Source organism: Seriola lalandi, unplaced genomic scaffold, assembly GCF_002814215.2.
Source record: "Seriola lalandi dorsalis isolate HSWRI2012SDOR001 ecotype SW California unplaced genomic scaffold, Sedor1 jcf7180002054285, whole genome shotgun sequence".
NCBI lineage: Eukaryota > Metazoa > Chordata > Actinopteri > Carangiformes > Carangidae > Seriola > Seriola lalandi.
This window is the reverse complement of record NW_019524838.1, coordinates 406694-424050: the sequence shown is the minus strand read 5'-3', so window position 1 is coordinate 424050 and position 17357 is coordinate 406694. Positions and strand designations below refer to the sequence as shown.

Below are 17357 nucleotides of genomic sequence, written 5' to 3'. Positions count from 1 at the left end.
GCCTTGTTTTTGTAAGGGTTTGAAAAGGGTGTGATTTATTCTTTTGAATGGTTGTGTGTGTGTGTGTGTGTGTGCTAATCTAATTTTAGGAAATCTGTCATAGTACAATGAACACACCACCATATGCGTAAAATCTGACTAAAGTAAAACTTATTTTATGCTGTCAGAACAGTGGGATCTGCCTGTGCATTTTTCACAGTTCCTGCAACATCCAACATCATGACACTACTTTTTGTGCAATCTGAGCAAAGGATTTAACAGAAAGTGCTTTCAGGATTCTTGAGTGTAACAAGGCACAGTTGTGTTCAGCATATTACAGAAGCCTTCATTCTCTACAACCCTGAGAGGGTGCATATCTTTCAGTGTTTCCCACAGGTTGAGAGGTTACTTTTGACTTTACGTTCAGAGGCGGAGACCTTGGAAACCTGGTTATTTTCTTTAACTACAATTTACAGATGTCCCCTAAACACCTCATGTGCAGGTTATCAGTAGATGCTAGGCAGCTGTGCACAGAGAAGCCTCTGCTAATGCTAAGTTAGTGGTGCATGCTTATGCTACTTCCTGTCTCGGTTTACTTTGTTACGTTGCAATGGAGGAGTCAAAACAGACTCAACTCCCTCCTCACTATGACGGTCTGTAATCTTGTGTTGAACTATCTGTGAACCAAACTTATTTCCACTGGCAATAGGCATGCATTTTTTTTTCCTTAAAAAAATTGTCAATTAATAATTGACACATTAATTTCTGATGGAATGTAGAAAGTTTTTGTTAAAAGAAGTCCATTTGGGTTTTGACTGACTGACAGCTCTCCGTCTTTTTTCTTTCTGTTTTGTCCAACCTCAGCTCCCCTGAGGAATTGAACAAATGTGGATTTCCTAGTTCCACTGTCTGACAAAGACACTGACAAGCACAAACCTAAACTCCAGACTTCAAAATGTCCCTGTACAAATCTACAGTAGATGATACTGCAGATGCTAGATCCATGGTTTTCTACTGAGGTTCATTAAATGTCTTCAGACGACTCATATATTGTAACTACAATAAAGATATCGTGCAATATTTATGATTATTTCATATGTTTCATCATCAGTTTCAGCAGATGTGTTTAAATGTTGTGGATCAAGGCACTATTTAGTGGTTTTATGAACTTCAGTAGACTTTTAATTTACACTGAGAGAGTAGATCGTAGTAGTAGTAGTTGTAGTAGCAGACGACAGATGACTGCATTTTATTTTTGAGTAGAGCTGTTTGTTTAGTAGAAGTCCTGTGTGCAGCTGTATGTACACAGCATCTGAGCTCTTGGTGACTGTCGCAACAGATTCAAATGGAAGTGAAAGCTTTCCCCTCTGCGTCTTTCCTAATTTTGCTCGTGTTTAGTTTGTCCTTGTGCTCCGCCACGCCGCTGCCCCCTCCGATTATGCGTAAAAGGAACATACACGGCATCTGAAAGTAAATGCATATTCATTGTTATTGCATCAAGAACAACATTGTTGTGTTGCTCCCATTTCCAGCACAATGTGAACACTGCGCACGCTGCACACAGTGTTAAGCAGCAGTTTCTAATTATAAAAAAATAATAAGAAATGGGCTTTTGGACAAATAGTTGTTGGTGATAGATCTCAGTGTGCTCATTGCTCTTTAAACAGAGAAGCCGTACATCAGAGAGGCAGAAGATCAAGAAGTCTGTTTCTTTGTATCTTAATCCCCTTGACATTTTATATCTACTGACTGAAAGCATTGGTCAGACTTTGGTCATCTGTCTTGAACACTGCAAGATCAAGAAGCTTTAGAGAGATGGCAGTTACACAACAATTCAGCCTATCTGTGCTTCTCCAAATGCTCACATCTATTTTGTATCACGAGCCTTTGCCAGTTTTAGTCATGTGTTATTGCCGTTCTAATGCTTTGTTCAGCTCTTTCATTTGAATTGCAGTTTATACTGCATCTTATGCTTTTCAGATATATTTGAGCTTAGTGTGTGCACCACATTTTTCACATGCATTTATTCAAGACCTTGGTTACTTTGCCACATCCATTTGTGTGGTCGACCCTGGACTTATCTGTTTGCTTTTCCTTTGTATCTTTTTGCTGAAGCAATTTCCTTCAATAAAAATCATGAGGTACTGTACCTGACCAGCCTTAATGTTTTCATTCCAAATATTAAAAAACTGATCAATTGGGTTGCATACTTTTATTTGTTGTCCTAATTGAAATATATTATACCACATATTGTGGTAAGGTAACATAACCACTATTGCTCAGGTTGTTTTTTGTTTTTTTTGTTTTTTTACCTTACCTGACTTCCTCCTGGCTCTCACCAACTTTATTTGCACTGCTGTGTAAGAGTTGCCGTAGATATTTTGTGTAAATTTGACTGATAGATTGTATTAATGATTCACATGAGTCCACAAGTTTACTGGCTGAAATAAACTTGGGTAGAACCGGAAAGAATCTCAGTATTTCAATGTAAAGACCCACACTAATTTACATAGAAATCTTCAAAACATTTTGCAGTAGCCAACATGGACTGAAACACCACTGCTGGAACTGTCAGGGAAAACAAGCATATCGAAACACTACTGCATGGAGAATAAAGCAAAGTCTGTAGTGTTCCTGTTCCTTCATGTTTTCCTGTCTAACTCACTGTCTCTGTGCGTCTGCTGTGCTGCCAGATTAATCTTTGTCTGTTTAAGCAGTGTAGCATCATTAATGATAAGTGGTATTATGTGAGATGCTCAGAGATGAATGAGGGTGTTTGCCCTGGCTATTACTCCCTCTGTTAGAGCGGAGCAGCACAAGCACCTCACAGTTCATCTAGATCTGTCTAAATTTGCCTCGGGCAGCCAAGACCAAGGTCACTGAAGCCTTGCCATCACATTTGCATACTGTGTAAGAGCCAACGTCATTTGTGACTGACATTGTGGGTGGATAACAACCTTTTACTAATGTGTCAATAACAGTAATCCGTGTGTTTTTTGCATGCATGTGTGATGAGCAAGGCCTTGTCCATGTATTTAGCAGTTGCTAGCATCTATGTCTGTGATACCTGAGCCTGGTGTCAGTGCCTATTTATTCCTCTTATTGATCTACTCCGGGTCCTCTCTCTCACACACTCGCTCACACACAACGCATTTCCCGCAGGGGCTTCGCTGCTCCTTCCTGACCTTCATACAGCTCCCAAGTCGCTCTTCCCTTCTATCTCTCTCTCTCTCTCACTCTGTGTGTGTGTGTGTGTGTGTGTGTGTGTGTGTGTTGGAATGGGGCTGAGGGAGTAGTCCACTAATAGAAAGTCTATTGACTGGGCCAGTCACTCATTGCTGCTATAATAGCTGCTGGGGCCCTCTGGACGCCAGTCGATAAAAGTGGCTTGTCTCTGTTCTCTGGTGAGAGGCCTTTGTCAGCACTGGAAGAAAATGAAATGTTTGATCGACCACCTTTAAGATGCAGTTTATAGTGTGTGAGATGCATGAGAGTCGTGTGTGTACATGCGTTCAAGTGTGTAGAAAGATCAGAGGAAATGGGAAGCAGGTTTGACACTGCAACAGTAAATCCTCTTTGAGTGTCTATCTCAGACTTTGCTGCAAGGGGAAGGTGTTTGTGTGCGTGTGTGTGTGTTGGTTATACCAGTGTGACCACTAATTCCCGGGAAGCTTGTTCTTCTGCATGCCTGGCCTGCAAACAGCTGGCACTACTGTCTCACTGTTTGTTGCTGCAGATCCACGAATACACTCATGCCAAGTCTCCCCGAACAATTTTTGGCAGCAGAAATGGAGACAAAGTGACGGTAAATTAAATTTAAGTTAAAAATGGACAGATGAGCGAAATGTTAACCTGCAGTGTGCTGGGCTGGATATTAAATCTCAATACTTTTTTGGTACAGACCAAAATGTGTCTGTACTACTGAGAGCTAGCATTAAATGCATAGTCAGAGTTCAGAGTTGTTCACTTATTCTTTGATCAGATAGTTTCTCATTTTAAATCAATATATTCCCAATTTTATTTAGTACAGCTGCTTATGTTTACACAACATATGGCAATTAAGAACTTGGTTATTTTGAAAAAGTTTTCCAGAAAAACATTCATAATTCTCAAAATAAAGCATTGTTTAAAAAAAAAAAATGTTGTTTTGGAATTGAAACTCTGACATTGTATTCCTTGCAATGTGTGCTGTATTGCACTACTGTGCTGTATTTTTTTTATTGGTTCATCTACCAAAGCTGGTTTAAAGCTGCTACCACTGCCTCTATTTTCGCTCCACACACACACACACACACACATTGTAGTGACTGCCCTTGTATGGCACAGTCTCATTGACAGCCTTTTGTCCCATAATGCCAACATGGACCTCATTAGAATAGTCCCTAAGGTGGCGCTGGGGGGGGTGAGGTGAGAAGTGTGTTTGATTGACAGCGCTGGCATTCAGACTTAGGAGGTAGAGACAGGTTGGAGACAGCTCAGCAAGGTCACTGTCAGGGGAGAATAAATATGGAGAGACCTGCTACTGCTTATAAAATCTGTGGCACATACTGAACTACCTCAGTCATGTCCACACACACACACACACACGCACACACATGCACATTGGGGACCAAGGCCACAGGGTGAAGGACCATGGTGAGATAATGGTATGCAGTGTGGATGTGTTGGTTGACACCCTTCTCTCTGGGCCACATGATCCTCAGGGGAGTTCCCCCATAGCAAAGTATGGCACCCTGGTGGAATTAATGCCGCTGTCTCGCCATGAACCTCTGACACCTGATTCATGTCATTACTGCGTGGCCACGGTGACTAGCTGAGACAAGGTCATCACATTTGAGATTTCAGATGTCTTTGTCAGCACTTACACAGCCTTTGAGAGTGGTCTTTGTCAACACTTAAGCTGCTTTCTTTGTCAGGAGAGTTGATCACAGGCACAAGATAACTGGGAAGGAAACTTGCTGCTAATTCTGTCTCACATTCATGCTCACGGCAGAAGAGGAGGGAGAGCGGCTAATATGATTATGGCTAATTTCTGCCAAACTGCTGGTAATGTGGCTTAGGGAGAAAAACGCATCCACAATAGACACAAACACAAACACTCGCACACACACCCAGTGTTCTTCCATGCACACACACACTCATACACACAGACACACACAACAAGTTTTCTCAGCTATCCTTGTTAGGACATTGCATTGACTGCTATTCATTGTGGACGGTCTAACCTTAACTCTAACCATTTAATGCGTATCCCTAACCTTACCCTGACCTCAATTCACTCCTTAACCAGGACCTCAGCTGTGACGTTTTAGCCTCATTCAGACTGTGGTTTGATCCCCAGAAGGACTACTAGTCCTGACAAGGTTGTTTATACCACACAATGTTCCAAAGAGGTAACCAAAACGTGTATACATACACACACACACACACACACACACACACACACACACACACACACATGCACACAGTCTGCAGGAAGACAGGCAGCTGGTGATTCAATTAAGGAAAAATTAACTGGGAACTTTGTGAAAGTTGTGCTGCGTCCCTGCAGGCGACAATCCGATTAACTTCATTAACATACCTGGCTAGAGCTTCAGTGCTGGAAAGGAAGACACACTGACGGAGAAATGGATAATGTATGGATGTATACTGGTGGGGGGGCTGATGGTGGTGGTGGTGGTGGGCAGGGGGTAAAATTGGGATGAGGCAGTAGCCAGATGGAGAGGTGAAGTGGAGGAGTGAGAAGGGAGGGAGGAGGAGGGAAGGGCTTTGCTGAGTGATATCTGCAGTGTGCAGGGTGTGAAGCGTGTCATCTGTCACCTAATAGAAAACCTGTGTGTGGCCGAAACTGAAATGCGAAAACATACTTTGATTTCCCCTCTCTTGCTTGCTCTCTGCTACTGTTTGTACCCACAGGATAACCGGTCCAATCACTAATGGTTAACTCTGCTGTCTCTGTCCATCCGTCTGACTCCGTGTCTCTCCGCTGCTCCGTCTCCTGTCACATATGCAGCTGTGATGCAATTTCCCACAATGATGTGATCAGAATCTTAAGTAGGCTGTGACTGAGAAGTTGATTGGAGGCTGTGTTTGTGACAGAGTTGTTTCATGCAGATTTTAAGTTGGAGCAGCGTTTGCAAAGCCTGGCTAACGAGCCTCTCATTTAGTTTTCAGATGAGTGCATCTGTTTACTGCTTGTTGGCAAACAGTTATCTTTAAATGAAAGGCCTGACTGGCAAAAGATGCTTGCAATTAGTCCTTTGTGTGTTGAAAAGAGGATGTAATCACATAAACATGGTGTCGTTGATGAGCTATTTTACTATCATTACTGTACAAATGGTAATAAGGAAAGTACATGAATACTCTATTGTCTTACAAGAGAATTTAAATCAGCCACACATGAGATTCACTTTAACTTTGATGTTACTGCAGCTGTTGTTCAAGGTCAGAGTGACCTTGTTACAGCTTTGTACAGTGAGGTAACCATAATGCCTGTAAGCTGATGTAGTCACATTTAGTCCATGAGGATTTTTTTTCTCAGAACAATGGCACCTGTCATGGAGTGTGTGTGTGTGTGTGTGTGTGTGTGTGTGTGTGGGTGTGTGTGTGTGTGTGTGTGTGGGTGTGGGTGTGCTCACATTTACTGATGACAGGAGCATGAATGCCAGTGTATGAGCAAGTTTTCACTGTGTCATTTGTCATTGTTTTGAAAAAATATTTAGCAGACTTTTCAAGGCGAGGTTGCTTAATAAAGACATTTCCATTTGGATTAATGCTGTTACACAGAATCATCATTCTTGCTTTGGTTTGCTGTGCTGACAAGTAAGGAGTGATGCCTGTGACTCGCATGTGCGAACTGTCAACCGCTTTTGCGTGGTCGTCAAAACAGCTGCAGATTTTAGGACGAATGGCATCATACACCCTAGGGATCTGAGATACATTAACAGTCTATTCAAACCCTTGCTGTGTTTTTCATCCAGCAGTGATTGTGATGACAGCCGCCCTCTGGTTTGTGACCTAAAAGATTATATATCGCTCCTCATGGGGAACTCAGCCCAGTTAACTCCACGGCCTTTTAAATTTACCAGCACAAAAGACAAGTTTGCTTGCCATGCAGACGCTACCCACTTTCTCTTCCTATAATGAAGGCTAAGTGCGTTTTAGTGTTGTAATGGCTCTGTATTATACTCTGTCTCATCTGGTTCACTTATACAACAGTGCCTGATTGAGGCCAAGACCTATTGAAGAGGACAAGGGTTGTGTATCATTAGAGGTTGAGTGGGGTTCATCCATTTCAGTGTTTGATTATTCATTTCATGCAACTTTTAAGCCCTTAAACACATAAACCATATAGTAAAGTGTTTCTCACCGACACATTGCAATGATTTATTTTACTAAATTTCTTATGGACTTTACACTATGCCCCATAGAATGGTTGTATTGTTGCTGCAGACCTACTAAAACACATTTTTATTGTGATGGCTCTGTTCTCAAAATTGGATTTGAAATGACACAACTTTAACTCTGAAGTTAAAGTGTCGACTTTTAGCTTCATTTGATGGGTGTTTACATTCACCTCAGATGAACAGAGTAGGAATTGTAGCCTTTTTAATTCATAGTCCTTCTGTTTCAGTGCACCAAAGATTTTTTATTTCAAAATATGTCATATCATATTACTTACTGACTGCAGTGTATTTGAAGCTTTTGAAAAATATGTTGCATTTTATTCTTATACAACTAGGCATCTTTCTATGCCTTGTTTTTGACCATAACTCGTTTTTGCATAATTTAATGCAAATGTCTAATTGTACAAAATGATGACATGGAAGTGATAATGTCTTATATCCAAATGGTCAAATGTCTACTTCACTGTGACATCATAATGTTCTGCAAAAACACCTCCGGCCATTATTCAGAGCTGTAACTCAGGAAGGAGAGATTGTGACCATATTTCCTGCAACTTGGCTGGTTTGGCAGAGCAATACAACTGCAAGGCGGTAATTCTGGTCCCTCTGTCTCATATACACCCATAATGCTGACATATTAAAAAAAAAAAAAAAAACTGGTGCCTTGTTCTGTTACTGAGCACATGTTTGCTTTGGTTTTGTAAGGTCATTTTCTGCTTAGCTGAAACTCTTAAGTAAAACTGTGGATTTCCTGGTGTTTCTGCTCATGGATCCGTTTTTGTCTGAAATTCCTGACATAAAACATGATTTGCAGCAAAGTCGCCACACCCAGACAGGTTTGCACTGATGTAACCTTCATTAGGTACATGTTTCATGAGTATACTTAGCACAGAATATGAAAGTATCCTTTAAAAAAAAGATGCTTCAAAATAGGAGCTGTGTCACCAATTTCACAGTACAATACAATCTGATTCTAGCTAGATATTTTAGTATTCAGTGTGTTAACATTAGAAAATTGACAAAATTAACTGTTCTTAAAGATGTCAGTATGCATACTTAATTTTGACTGGCTCTTGACTCCGGTGTTGATTGACGCTATTCTCTCACGATGCAATTAAGACTGGAAATAGAGCAGCTGCTTCCAGTTAAAAGATTAATACAAATTGCGCACAGTGGTGAGATGGCTACAGAAAGATCTGAAAAGATTAAAGACTCAGACCTTATATTTTTGGAATAACATTTGCGTTTACTTTAAGTCTAATTGGCAGCACTCTTCCAAAGATTGCCATCTGTTGGTGCACATCTTGGATAATTTGCACGATATATACTATAAAGCTTAGTATGTAGTATGCACTGAATAGTATAGTCTGGGTGTGATAGACAATCTTGTTGCCGCCTTGTCAGAAAGATGGAAGGCAGGAAGCTCAGTTTAGGCAAAGATGTGTAAACATGCATTCGTCTGTGAAAGCAAAAAGGCCCCTCAACATAGTTCTCTTAGTATCTCTTCAATGGATAAATAATTTTAAAAATCACTTTTTGTTTTCATGACTACTTAGCTTTACCCCCTTTCCATTCATAGATATAATTAGGCCATTGCACATTGGCCTCTGCAGTTGGTGGTTATTGATTCTTTATTTATTACAAATGGACATGAAGGGACGGTTGGTTGACAGGCCACCAAAGCACCTGACTAGCTGCCTAGCTTTGACAACCTAATTTCAGCTGCAGACAGGCTGTCTGTGCATGCATGTGTGTTTGTCTGCATGCTGGTTACAGATTTAGATCCAGGGTTCGGGGTGCGCTCTGCAGGATGACAGCAGGATGTCGGGATGACAGCAGTCACAGGGGGGGAACCATCAGTTGTAGCCGTCAGCTGACAGACAGACTTATTACACTCTCTGTCCCCCTCCTGAGTTGAGGCCCAGATACATACAGTATTAGGCCAAATCCTGCCTCACTGGCCCAGTTTATGTGTAGCCTAGTTTGGAATAGCATAGGTATTGTGGGGCATCCCTTTGACATTCCTACACTCAGTCCCTCTTGTTTAATCTAGGAATGTGGCAACTACAGTAATGGGGCAGCTATATCAGATAGATAGCTTTTTTGTAGATGGTAAATTTAATTTGAATGATTTTTCTTTGAACAAACTAGATTGATTTGTCATCAAAGTCTCCAGATGGTGAAATAGATTGTAGATGGAGCGTGCATCTTGTAATGAATTTTTTAGGGTGCATGCACACTGTAAATGCTATTTGCCAAAAACACTCAGATAAATCTCTCTCTCTCTCTCACTCACTCACACTCACTCACTCACTCACTCACACACACACACACACACACACACACACACACACACTTCTAAGTGTACATTGGTGGAGTCAGAGGCTGAAACGGTGAATGTGTCAGATCAGAGTTTTAATTAAAGCTTCTCTGGTCAGCCATGGAGCAGGAACAGCAAAAGGCTTTTTACTGAAGGAGTGTTTGGCACTTGGCAAAGTTTCCTCATTTGAAAAACAGCGAGAGACAGATTTGGATTATAGCAGAAGCCAAAACAATGTCTCTGCTTGACTGGAGCTACAGCCTAGTTGTTTTTAGCTTAAAACGAGGTTAAAAATACCGGAGTATTTTACTCGTGATATAATTTCATCATGTCACAATTGGCTTTGGTCACAAAAGCAGAGAGGACACAAATTTACAACAGGGGCATCCATGTAAATGTACAGGATCTGACATTAGTATTGTTTTACTCAGCTTTAATGTTGATTCTTGATTCTTGTTTTCCTGTGGAAAAAAAATCTATCAAGTAGTTTGTGGCAAGATATAATATTTTGAAATTTTGATACTGTGATTGATAAATACTGGCTTTAGTCATGCAAGGGATAACGGTAATGTCTGTGGGTCCACCACTTTGGTCCAGGCTGAAGTATCTTAACATCTTTTGGATGAGTTTGGCATTAGTATTTTTTTTTACAGGCATTCATGGTTTCCAGAGGATGAATCCTAATTACTTTTCCTCTGGCATCATGAGGTTGGCATGTGAATTTTAGTGACAAGCGTGTTGGATGGATTGTATTGAAATTTGGTTCATTGACATTAGATTAGATCGTGTGATCGTTTTTATGCCTGTGATTGGCACTGGCAACAACATTTTTCAGAAAAATAATAAACTAAAATTATAAATTCATTTATTTCCTGACTATTTTATTTGAGATTTATTTTTTGAATGTCACAGCAGAATGCTACGTTATGATAAAAATAACCCACTTAACTTTTCTGACTCCTACTATCAATATATAAAGTAATTAACGCAAAAAGCTTTCCCTACAACTTGGAACCCATTTATTAATAAAACTCAGGAGTTTTGATATCATGTTGTCAGTAGCATCAGAAAATAGCTTAATTCAATGATGCCACCAAATACGCAATTCACAAAGATCTGATCAAAGACAACAGTGATCCAGAACTGTACGTTTTGTTCCCCCAGTCTGTGAATAGCGTGTCCTTAACACCTGGTCAAGCTGCCTCGGCCTTTAAAAGGGCAGTTAGTCTGCTGCAGGTCTAAGGTCAGTTAGTAGCCCTGCAAGAAAATTCAACCTGGAAAGGTCAGGCATCTCTGCAGAGATGTTAGATTTCTGCAATCTAACGTCTACCATCTCTGTGTTCAAGAATTAACGCCACACCACTTGTACTTTGGTGTTGATGTAGATTCATTCAGCGTCGCATATATGTCTAGCTGCTCGTGTCACCCGCCAGCCTGTGATCCACTGCCTCAAATGCCAGCAGGGGCTGTGGGGCTGAATATTGTGATGGCGACAATGATTTTTGACAGGAGAGCTCTGACAGACTCTGACAATGAACAGCCTGCTGCATGGAGCAGAGCAGCGCTGCGGAAAACTGTTGCTGCTGGGCCGTCTGGGGTCACATCACCACTGGTGACGGTAGCAGCCAGTTAGGTGCATGCAGACACAACATGTGACAGGTAAAGTGAGAGAGGCCTAAATTCATAAGTCTGTTGTCTTTTGATTTGTGGAATGGTGTATTTATAAAACAAGACAAAAAGAAAAAAAAACTGCTGTGCTTGTTGTCTGTCCTTGTTCTTTGTGATCACTGTAAGAGGTGTTTTTTAAAATAAATTAATATCACTCTCTCTCCACCTACACTGTCAGCGTGACCTTTTCCATCAGCCAGGCATTGTTATCACTCTATTAAATGAAAGTACAATTGAATCAAAGAGAAGTTCAGAAATTTTAACAGCCAGCAGTGTTTTTCCTCTGAAACATTCTTGTTTGTTCATTTCCCAGTTGTAAGGCGGAGTGACTCTGTGTAGGATTGCGACTGTGCTCTACAATATGAAACCATCACTCCACAATCTCTTTTGGAGGAGATTTTTGCTTTGTACGACCCATGTGCACCATAGTTCCTTTAAAATGTCAACTGAAGACAAATCTCCATCTTGACATTTACAACAAATGCTTCTTATAATGATGCAGTTGTACGGGGTCACACACAGGAAAGCTGTAACGTCCAATCTTCTGGTTCTCCAGGTACCATTACTGTGACTCAATGACACTCCTTCACGTGTTTCAGAATGATTACAAAATCAATTACCGCAGCTAATTCATGTTAAACTCCAGAGTGAGGCCGAGCCACGCTAACGTGTCAAATGAAGGAGTTCAAGAAGCCGAGCTGTGAAGTGCACCTACTGCAGAGAGATTACCTTTGCAGAAACACATCCCAGCAGAACGCGGGGTTACAGTGATAGGGTCATGAATATGAATGAGCCAAGATAGCATGCCCTACTGTGAGCTAAGTGGAGCGTTGGCCTAGTATTCTCATACCCACTGACTTATGGTACGCAGAGGTTGGATGGTGCAGTGGAAATGACATAATACCAGCTTTAATGTTTTATTTAGCTCATCTCCTGTTGACTACAGTGGGCCATTAGGAGTGCACAGCTTCTCCCGTTCACACTGATTTCCTCTCCCTCTGGCTGCTTTCTCTGCTTTCACACTTGTTTTTTTATGCATTTACTGTTCTGTTCTTTGTAAATAACGAGTTTGTGGTAATTTTTTGGAAAGTAAACCAAAAAGAAGATCAGAATATATGCAGCTCAGACTAACTGTACCCAAGTTGAAAGTAGGTGGGTTATTTATTTCAATAGTAGTTCTTAAGCTTTTTCTGCTATGCACCCCCCACCCCCCTCCACCCCCCTTCACAAACCAGAAAGAGAACCACTGTATTTCAACAGTGTGGAGGGATGTGTGCGTTTCTGTGATGGTGGCTCTTAACCTCTCTCTTTCCTCATCTAGCAGAAACGCCAATGTTACTATGGAAACCTACTATAGAAACTGTGAGAACTAAGCTTTGAAGCTAATTGCTTGATTAGCCCAAACTGTGTATGTACTTTTTTTTTTATTTATTTTTTTATTTATAACATTTTCATCTGCTTTTTTCAATTCAACACAAAGTCACATCCAAGGTTCACAGAACAACAAACACAGTTCATATCACACTTATGTTCTTCGCTTTTCATGCTCCTGCTTTTTATGTATGAATTAGTGATGAGTTGTCACCATGGTGAAAGACTGTATTGTGTGTGTGTGTGTGTGTGTGTGTGTGTGTGTGTGTGTGTGTGTGTGTGTGTGTGTGTGTGTGTGGGGCACTCCAGTGTTATGACACAAGGACATCTCCCACTAAGTCTAGGAGTTGTGAACCTGTAGGTTGGTGATAGTGGTCCTGCAGCAACAGACAGGTGTACTGTACATTAGGGCATTAACGACACTATCAGCCGGTATATTGGTGCTGGTGTGTGAGAAAATGTTACTTAAATTCCAAATATACGTTCCCCTCGGGAAACTTGTTGTTTCTACTTCTCCTAACCTGTGAAAATTGAGGTTTTACTTGTTTTCCCCAAGATTGTGATGCACTCATATGATTGATTATTGCAAAGCAAATGTATGATGTGATCGATGAATCATGGTCACCTGCTGAGCTGATTCAGACAGATCTCGATGTGTCTCGTCTCATAATCAATTTAGATATGAGCTGTTGGTATAAACAATTGCCCCACTCATTAAATACGGTACACATCTTTGTGTGAATTACTGTCTCTGCTTATTTTCCTTGAAGCATCAATAAACTTCAAAGTTAAATTTCTTCTGACATCAGTGATACATTATGGGTAAACTTTTATCAAAAATGTCTATGTAAAAATAATAAATATCATTATAAAAAAGATCAATCACTATCACATTTATTTTGAAAGTCAAATTTCAAAATAAACAATATTTCTATGGCTATTGATCTAGACTTTTATAGGGTGATAAGTAGTTCTGTGCCACCAAAGAGTCAGATTCGACAGCATGAAATTGTCCACATTTTGTACTTTTGGTCCCCGCTCATTAACTCGCCTGCCCACTTCTAAACTAAAAATATTTATGCATACCACTTGATTTCTATATCTGATGTTCCCCATTTCTGATCTCTTGTTGATATTGTGTATAAAACTACACTAATACCTTTGGCTGAGTTGCTGTATCATAGTTTGTCTCATAGAAAATTCAAGAAAAAAAGGTTTATGAAAGGAAATACGTGATGGAGACCTTAAGTGTAAAAGGAGAGTAATTAACAAGATTAATAGTTTAAATATTATAGTGTGGGTGATACTGCAGAGCTGGAGGTTGTGCATGTGCGGTAACAGCTGATCGCTGCCAGTAAAAGCAAATTTCACACATCCACACGGCAACGCAAACAGACCAAAAAAAGAAAAACACAGGTCTGGATTTTGCAAGAGAAAATAGATATAGTTGTCATCTTCATTGTATTCATAAGGTGTGGTTTACAAATGTGCTCACAGTACACAGCTTACAGCGAGTCTCCCACTGCCAGTGCAGTTGACAGCTTCACATACACAGACACCCACCCACAAGCATCGTATCACAGAATTCCTACCCATAGATACATCTCTGTCAAATATTATGTAACATCTGCTAAAATATGTGACTCATGGCACAGTCATCCTCTGCACAGAATGTGATATCGACACACACAGACACCGCTTCTATTGTGAATACACCAGTGCTGGAGAGAGTCAGTGTAAATAATCATCAAAACAGTCAGGATGCACATCGCAAAATTCCAAATGACTTGTTGTTTTTGTGTTTTTCTTATGGCATTACTGACAACGGGGGGGGGGGGTTGGTAATTTTAGATGTCATTTTAAATTCCAACAGTCTGTTGTCCCGCGTTGCTGTTTTGGTTGTTTTATGAATCCACTGGCAACAGTCACATGTCAGATGTTTCTCTGGGGAGACGGTGTTTGTGATGGTCGTGGTTGTCCTCATGAAAACAGCTGTTATCAAAATCCCTCTTGGTGTGAGCACGATCACTCACTGTCTAACTTCATGCTGGATTTTGGTCCTTCATCACTGACTCCACGGTTCAGGATGACTTAATTTTCACTGATGCTTATCCATTGAAAACATGACCCACCAAAAGACAGTTTATTCTCATTTCAGTGGCAGCATACTTTTATTTTTCTGTAATAATATCCATAAGAAGTACATTTCCCTTATCGCCTGTTGCTCAGTGCAGATAAACACTATGAATACAAAACTCTTGTACTTCTTAAAACACAAACTTCGCCTGCAGCTACTTCTTATTTACACAAACCACTTTTTTTTTGCTTTGTTAAACTATTTCACTTCAAAACCACATTGTTATGGTTGTTAATACTACGTTGTGATTGCATAAAAACCATTACTCATCCATATGTCTGCAGAAGAAAAACAATTTCTAATCAGGTCATTCGTAGTTCACTCTCTTCACCGTGAAATGAACAGAGCACAAAATAAAACCATTTTAAATGTGTTTACAGAGGAAAAAAAAAACCCCCAGTTTGAACCAACAAGAACTGACAGCGGATAGCTTAGCATTGAGCGCTGTGTTTCTCAGTCCTTTCCCCAGCTCATAGAAAAATGCTGCTTTGGGCCGATCTCGGTGACAGCACAGGACACTGGAGCAGGTCTCCTCTTTGCTCATCTTATGGTGCTACAAACCATTTGTTGAAACTCACTTTACAGACACTCTGAGGACACTACAGATGGAGGGGTGTTAAACAGCGGTGACTGTTTGAATTTCTACATATTAAAAGGTTTTCCTTTTTTGATGAATAAATTAGGTGTTGCAAAGAGTCCTGTTCAGTACTAAAAAAAATGTGTGACCTCTTTGTTCAGATGCAAGCATGTGCAGTAATGCATTACGAAGCTATCACTAGAAAGCAGCGCTATTGCCAAAACGCGCAAGCAATAGGTTTCAAAAAGGCAAGTGAATGCATCGTTTTACATTTTGCATGCATTGAATTACATCCCAGTTGTATTGTACATCGGCTGCTACATGGATTTTGAGTGACATTTTTTCTCTGGCCATTGCAACAACAGAAAAATTAAAAAAAACAAAAATATTATCTACATGTCGCCCATCTCAACAGAGAAGAGAATTTTTGTCACCTCTGGACTACATCTGACATCAGTATTCAGTGCTGGGGGAATGTTTTCAACAGTATATGAGTCACAAAGTTGCACAGACCATCACCTCAGAGCTGGAGTTTAAAAGTCTTTGTGCTGCTTCTCTCCACTGCCCTCTGTACTGTAACCCTGCCACATCTCCAGGTTTATGATTATTTGGAACATGAAAAAAGATGGATTTTCAAAATGACACATCCACCATCTGAAAAAAAAGTGACACTACGTTTATAGACAACACAAGATTTAAAACTGAAAATACCTTGTTTTTTAAAGTTATGGAAATCATGCAATCTGTAATGGCTGAGGTCATTGTGGGTTATCTTGTCCTTGGATTTTAAAAGTGTGGGCCTGAGTAGGTCTCAAGTGGTCTGAGAGAGAGCCATGCATGAGCCACCATCAGTGTCGCTGTATATGAAATGCATGTAGAAGCAGAAGACTGTGCTCAGACCTGGATCACTGTCAGAGCACTTGGGGGACGGCTAGTTACAGAGTTATTATTACTGCTGCGCTATGACTATCATTGTAATGGTTATTACCTCTCTGGGCAACGTACCGACATCAGTTCAATTTTAGGATTGTGGTTCACACAGGAATTATATGGCAATATGCAGCCGCAGTTCTTCTGACGGCTGTTGGTGTCGAGAACTCATATCAAACACTTGGGTGCTGAATAAATCTCAGAGATATATTTTTAGATCAAAGATAGAAATAAACACACTCACAATGACCCACACATGCATACTGCAGATGCAGGCATGGATGCCCATGACACCCATATATACACACACACACACGCACGCACGCACGCACGCACGCACACACACACACACGTAGACGCACACACACACACACACACACTGAAGTTACTCTGCACTACTTTCTCATACTCTTCGGTGTCTGACACAAGTCCACTTTGCTGGAGTTGCTTTTTTCCAATAATCTCTCGTCTTCATCTCTTCTTCTTTCCAGAGTGGCCTGTCTCGGTGGCTTACTGCTGGTGTTGCTTCAGGCTGAAAACAAAACACAGGGAAATTTGTTAGTCTTGTTTTGTGCCTGACACTGGCAGATCTGACAAGACAGGGCTCTTTAACCACAGGGAACATCAAGCCCACTAGGGAGAAAGATATTCACTTTCTGCCATGCTCTGTCCCCGGTAAGTAATCCTCATTTACATGTAAATCCATGTCTCATGCCATTCTTAATAATGAGTAAAATAAACAAAGTCTTCATTGGTAATGTAACAAGACAAATGTGCAGAGATGTAACACTGTGACCCTACATTGCTTTTATTTCCTCTAACGCACTGAAAAGACTTGCATTTTACTGGGAATAGCAGCTCCACCGTATGTGAAGCATTAACCAATAATCCTGTTTCACAATCTTCTCATAATTGCAGCCATCTATTATGCCTTCTATCTGGCTGTCCCCCAAATTAAAACAAAAGGAG

The 17357-nt window shown here is 40.6% G+C and overlaps 1 protein-coding gene across 1 annotated transcript in view; it reads right to left on the bottom strand.

The window, feature by feature from the left end:
* Positions 1–14163: 14163 nt before the first annotated feature.
* LOC111654665 (zinc finger matrin-type protein 4) overlaps positions 14164–17357 on the bottom strand; it is a 51283-nt gene continuing 48089 nt past the window's right edge. Inside the window, exon 7 of the mRNA XM_087173840.1 lies at positions 14164–16920. Within this exon, the coding sequence (XP_087029966.1) occupies positions 16899–16920 (22 nt within the window). The 3' untranslated portion in view covers positions 14164–16898. The remainder of the gene's footprint in view (positions 16921–17357) is intronic.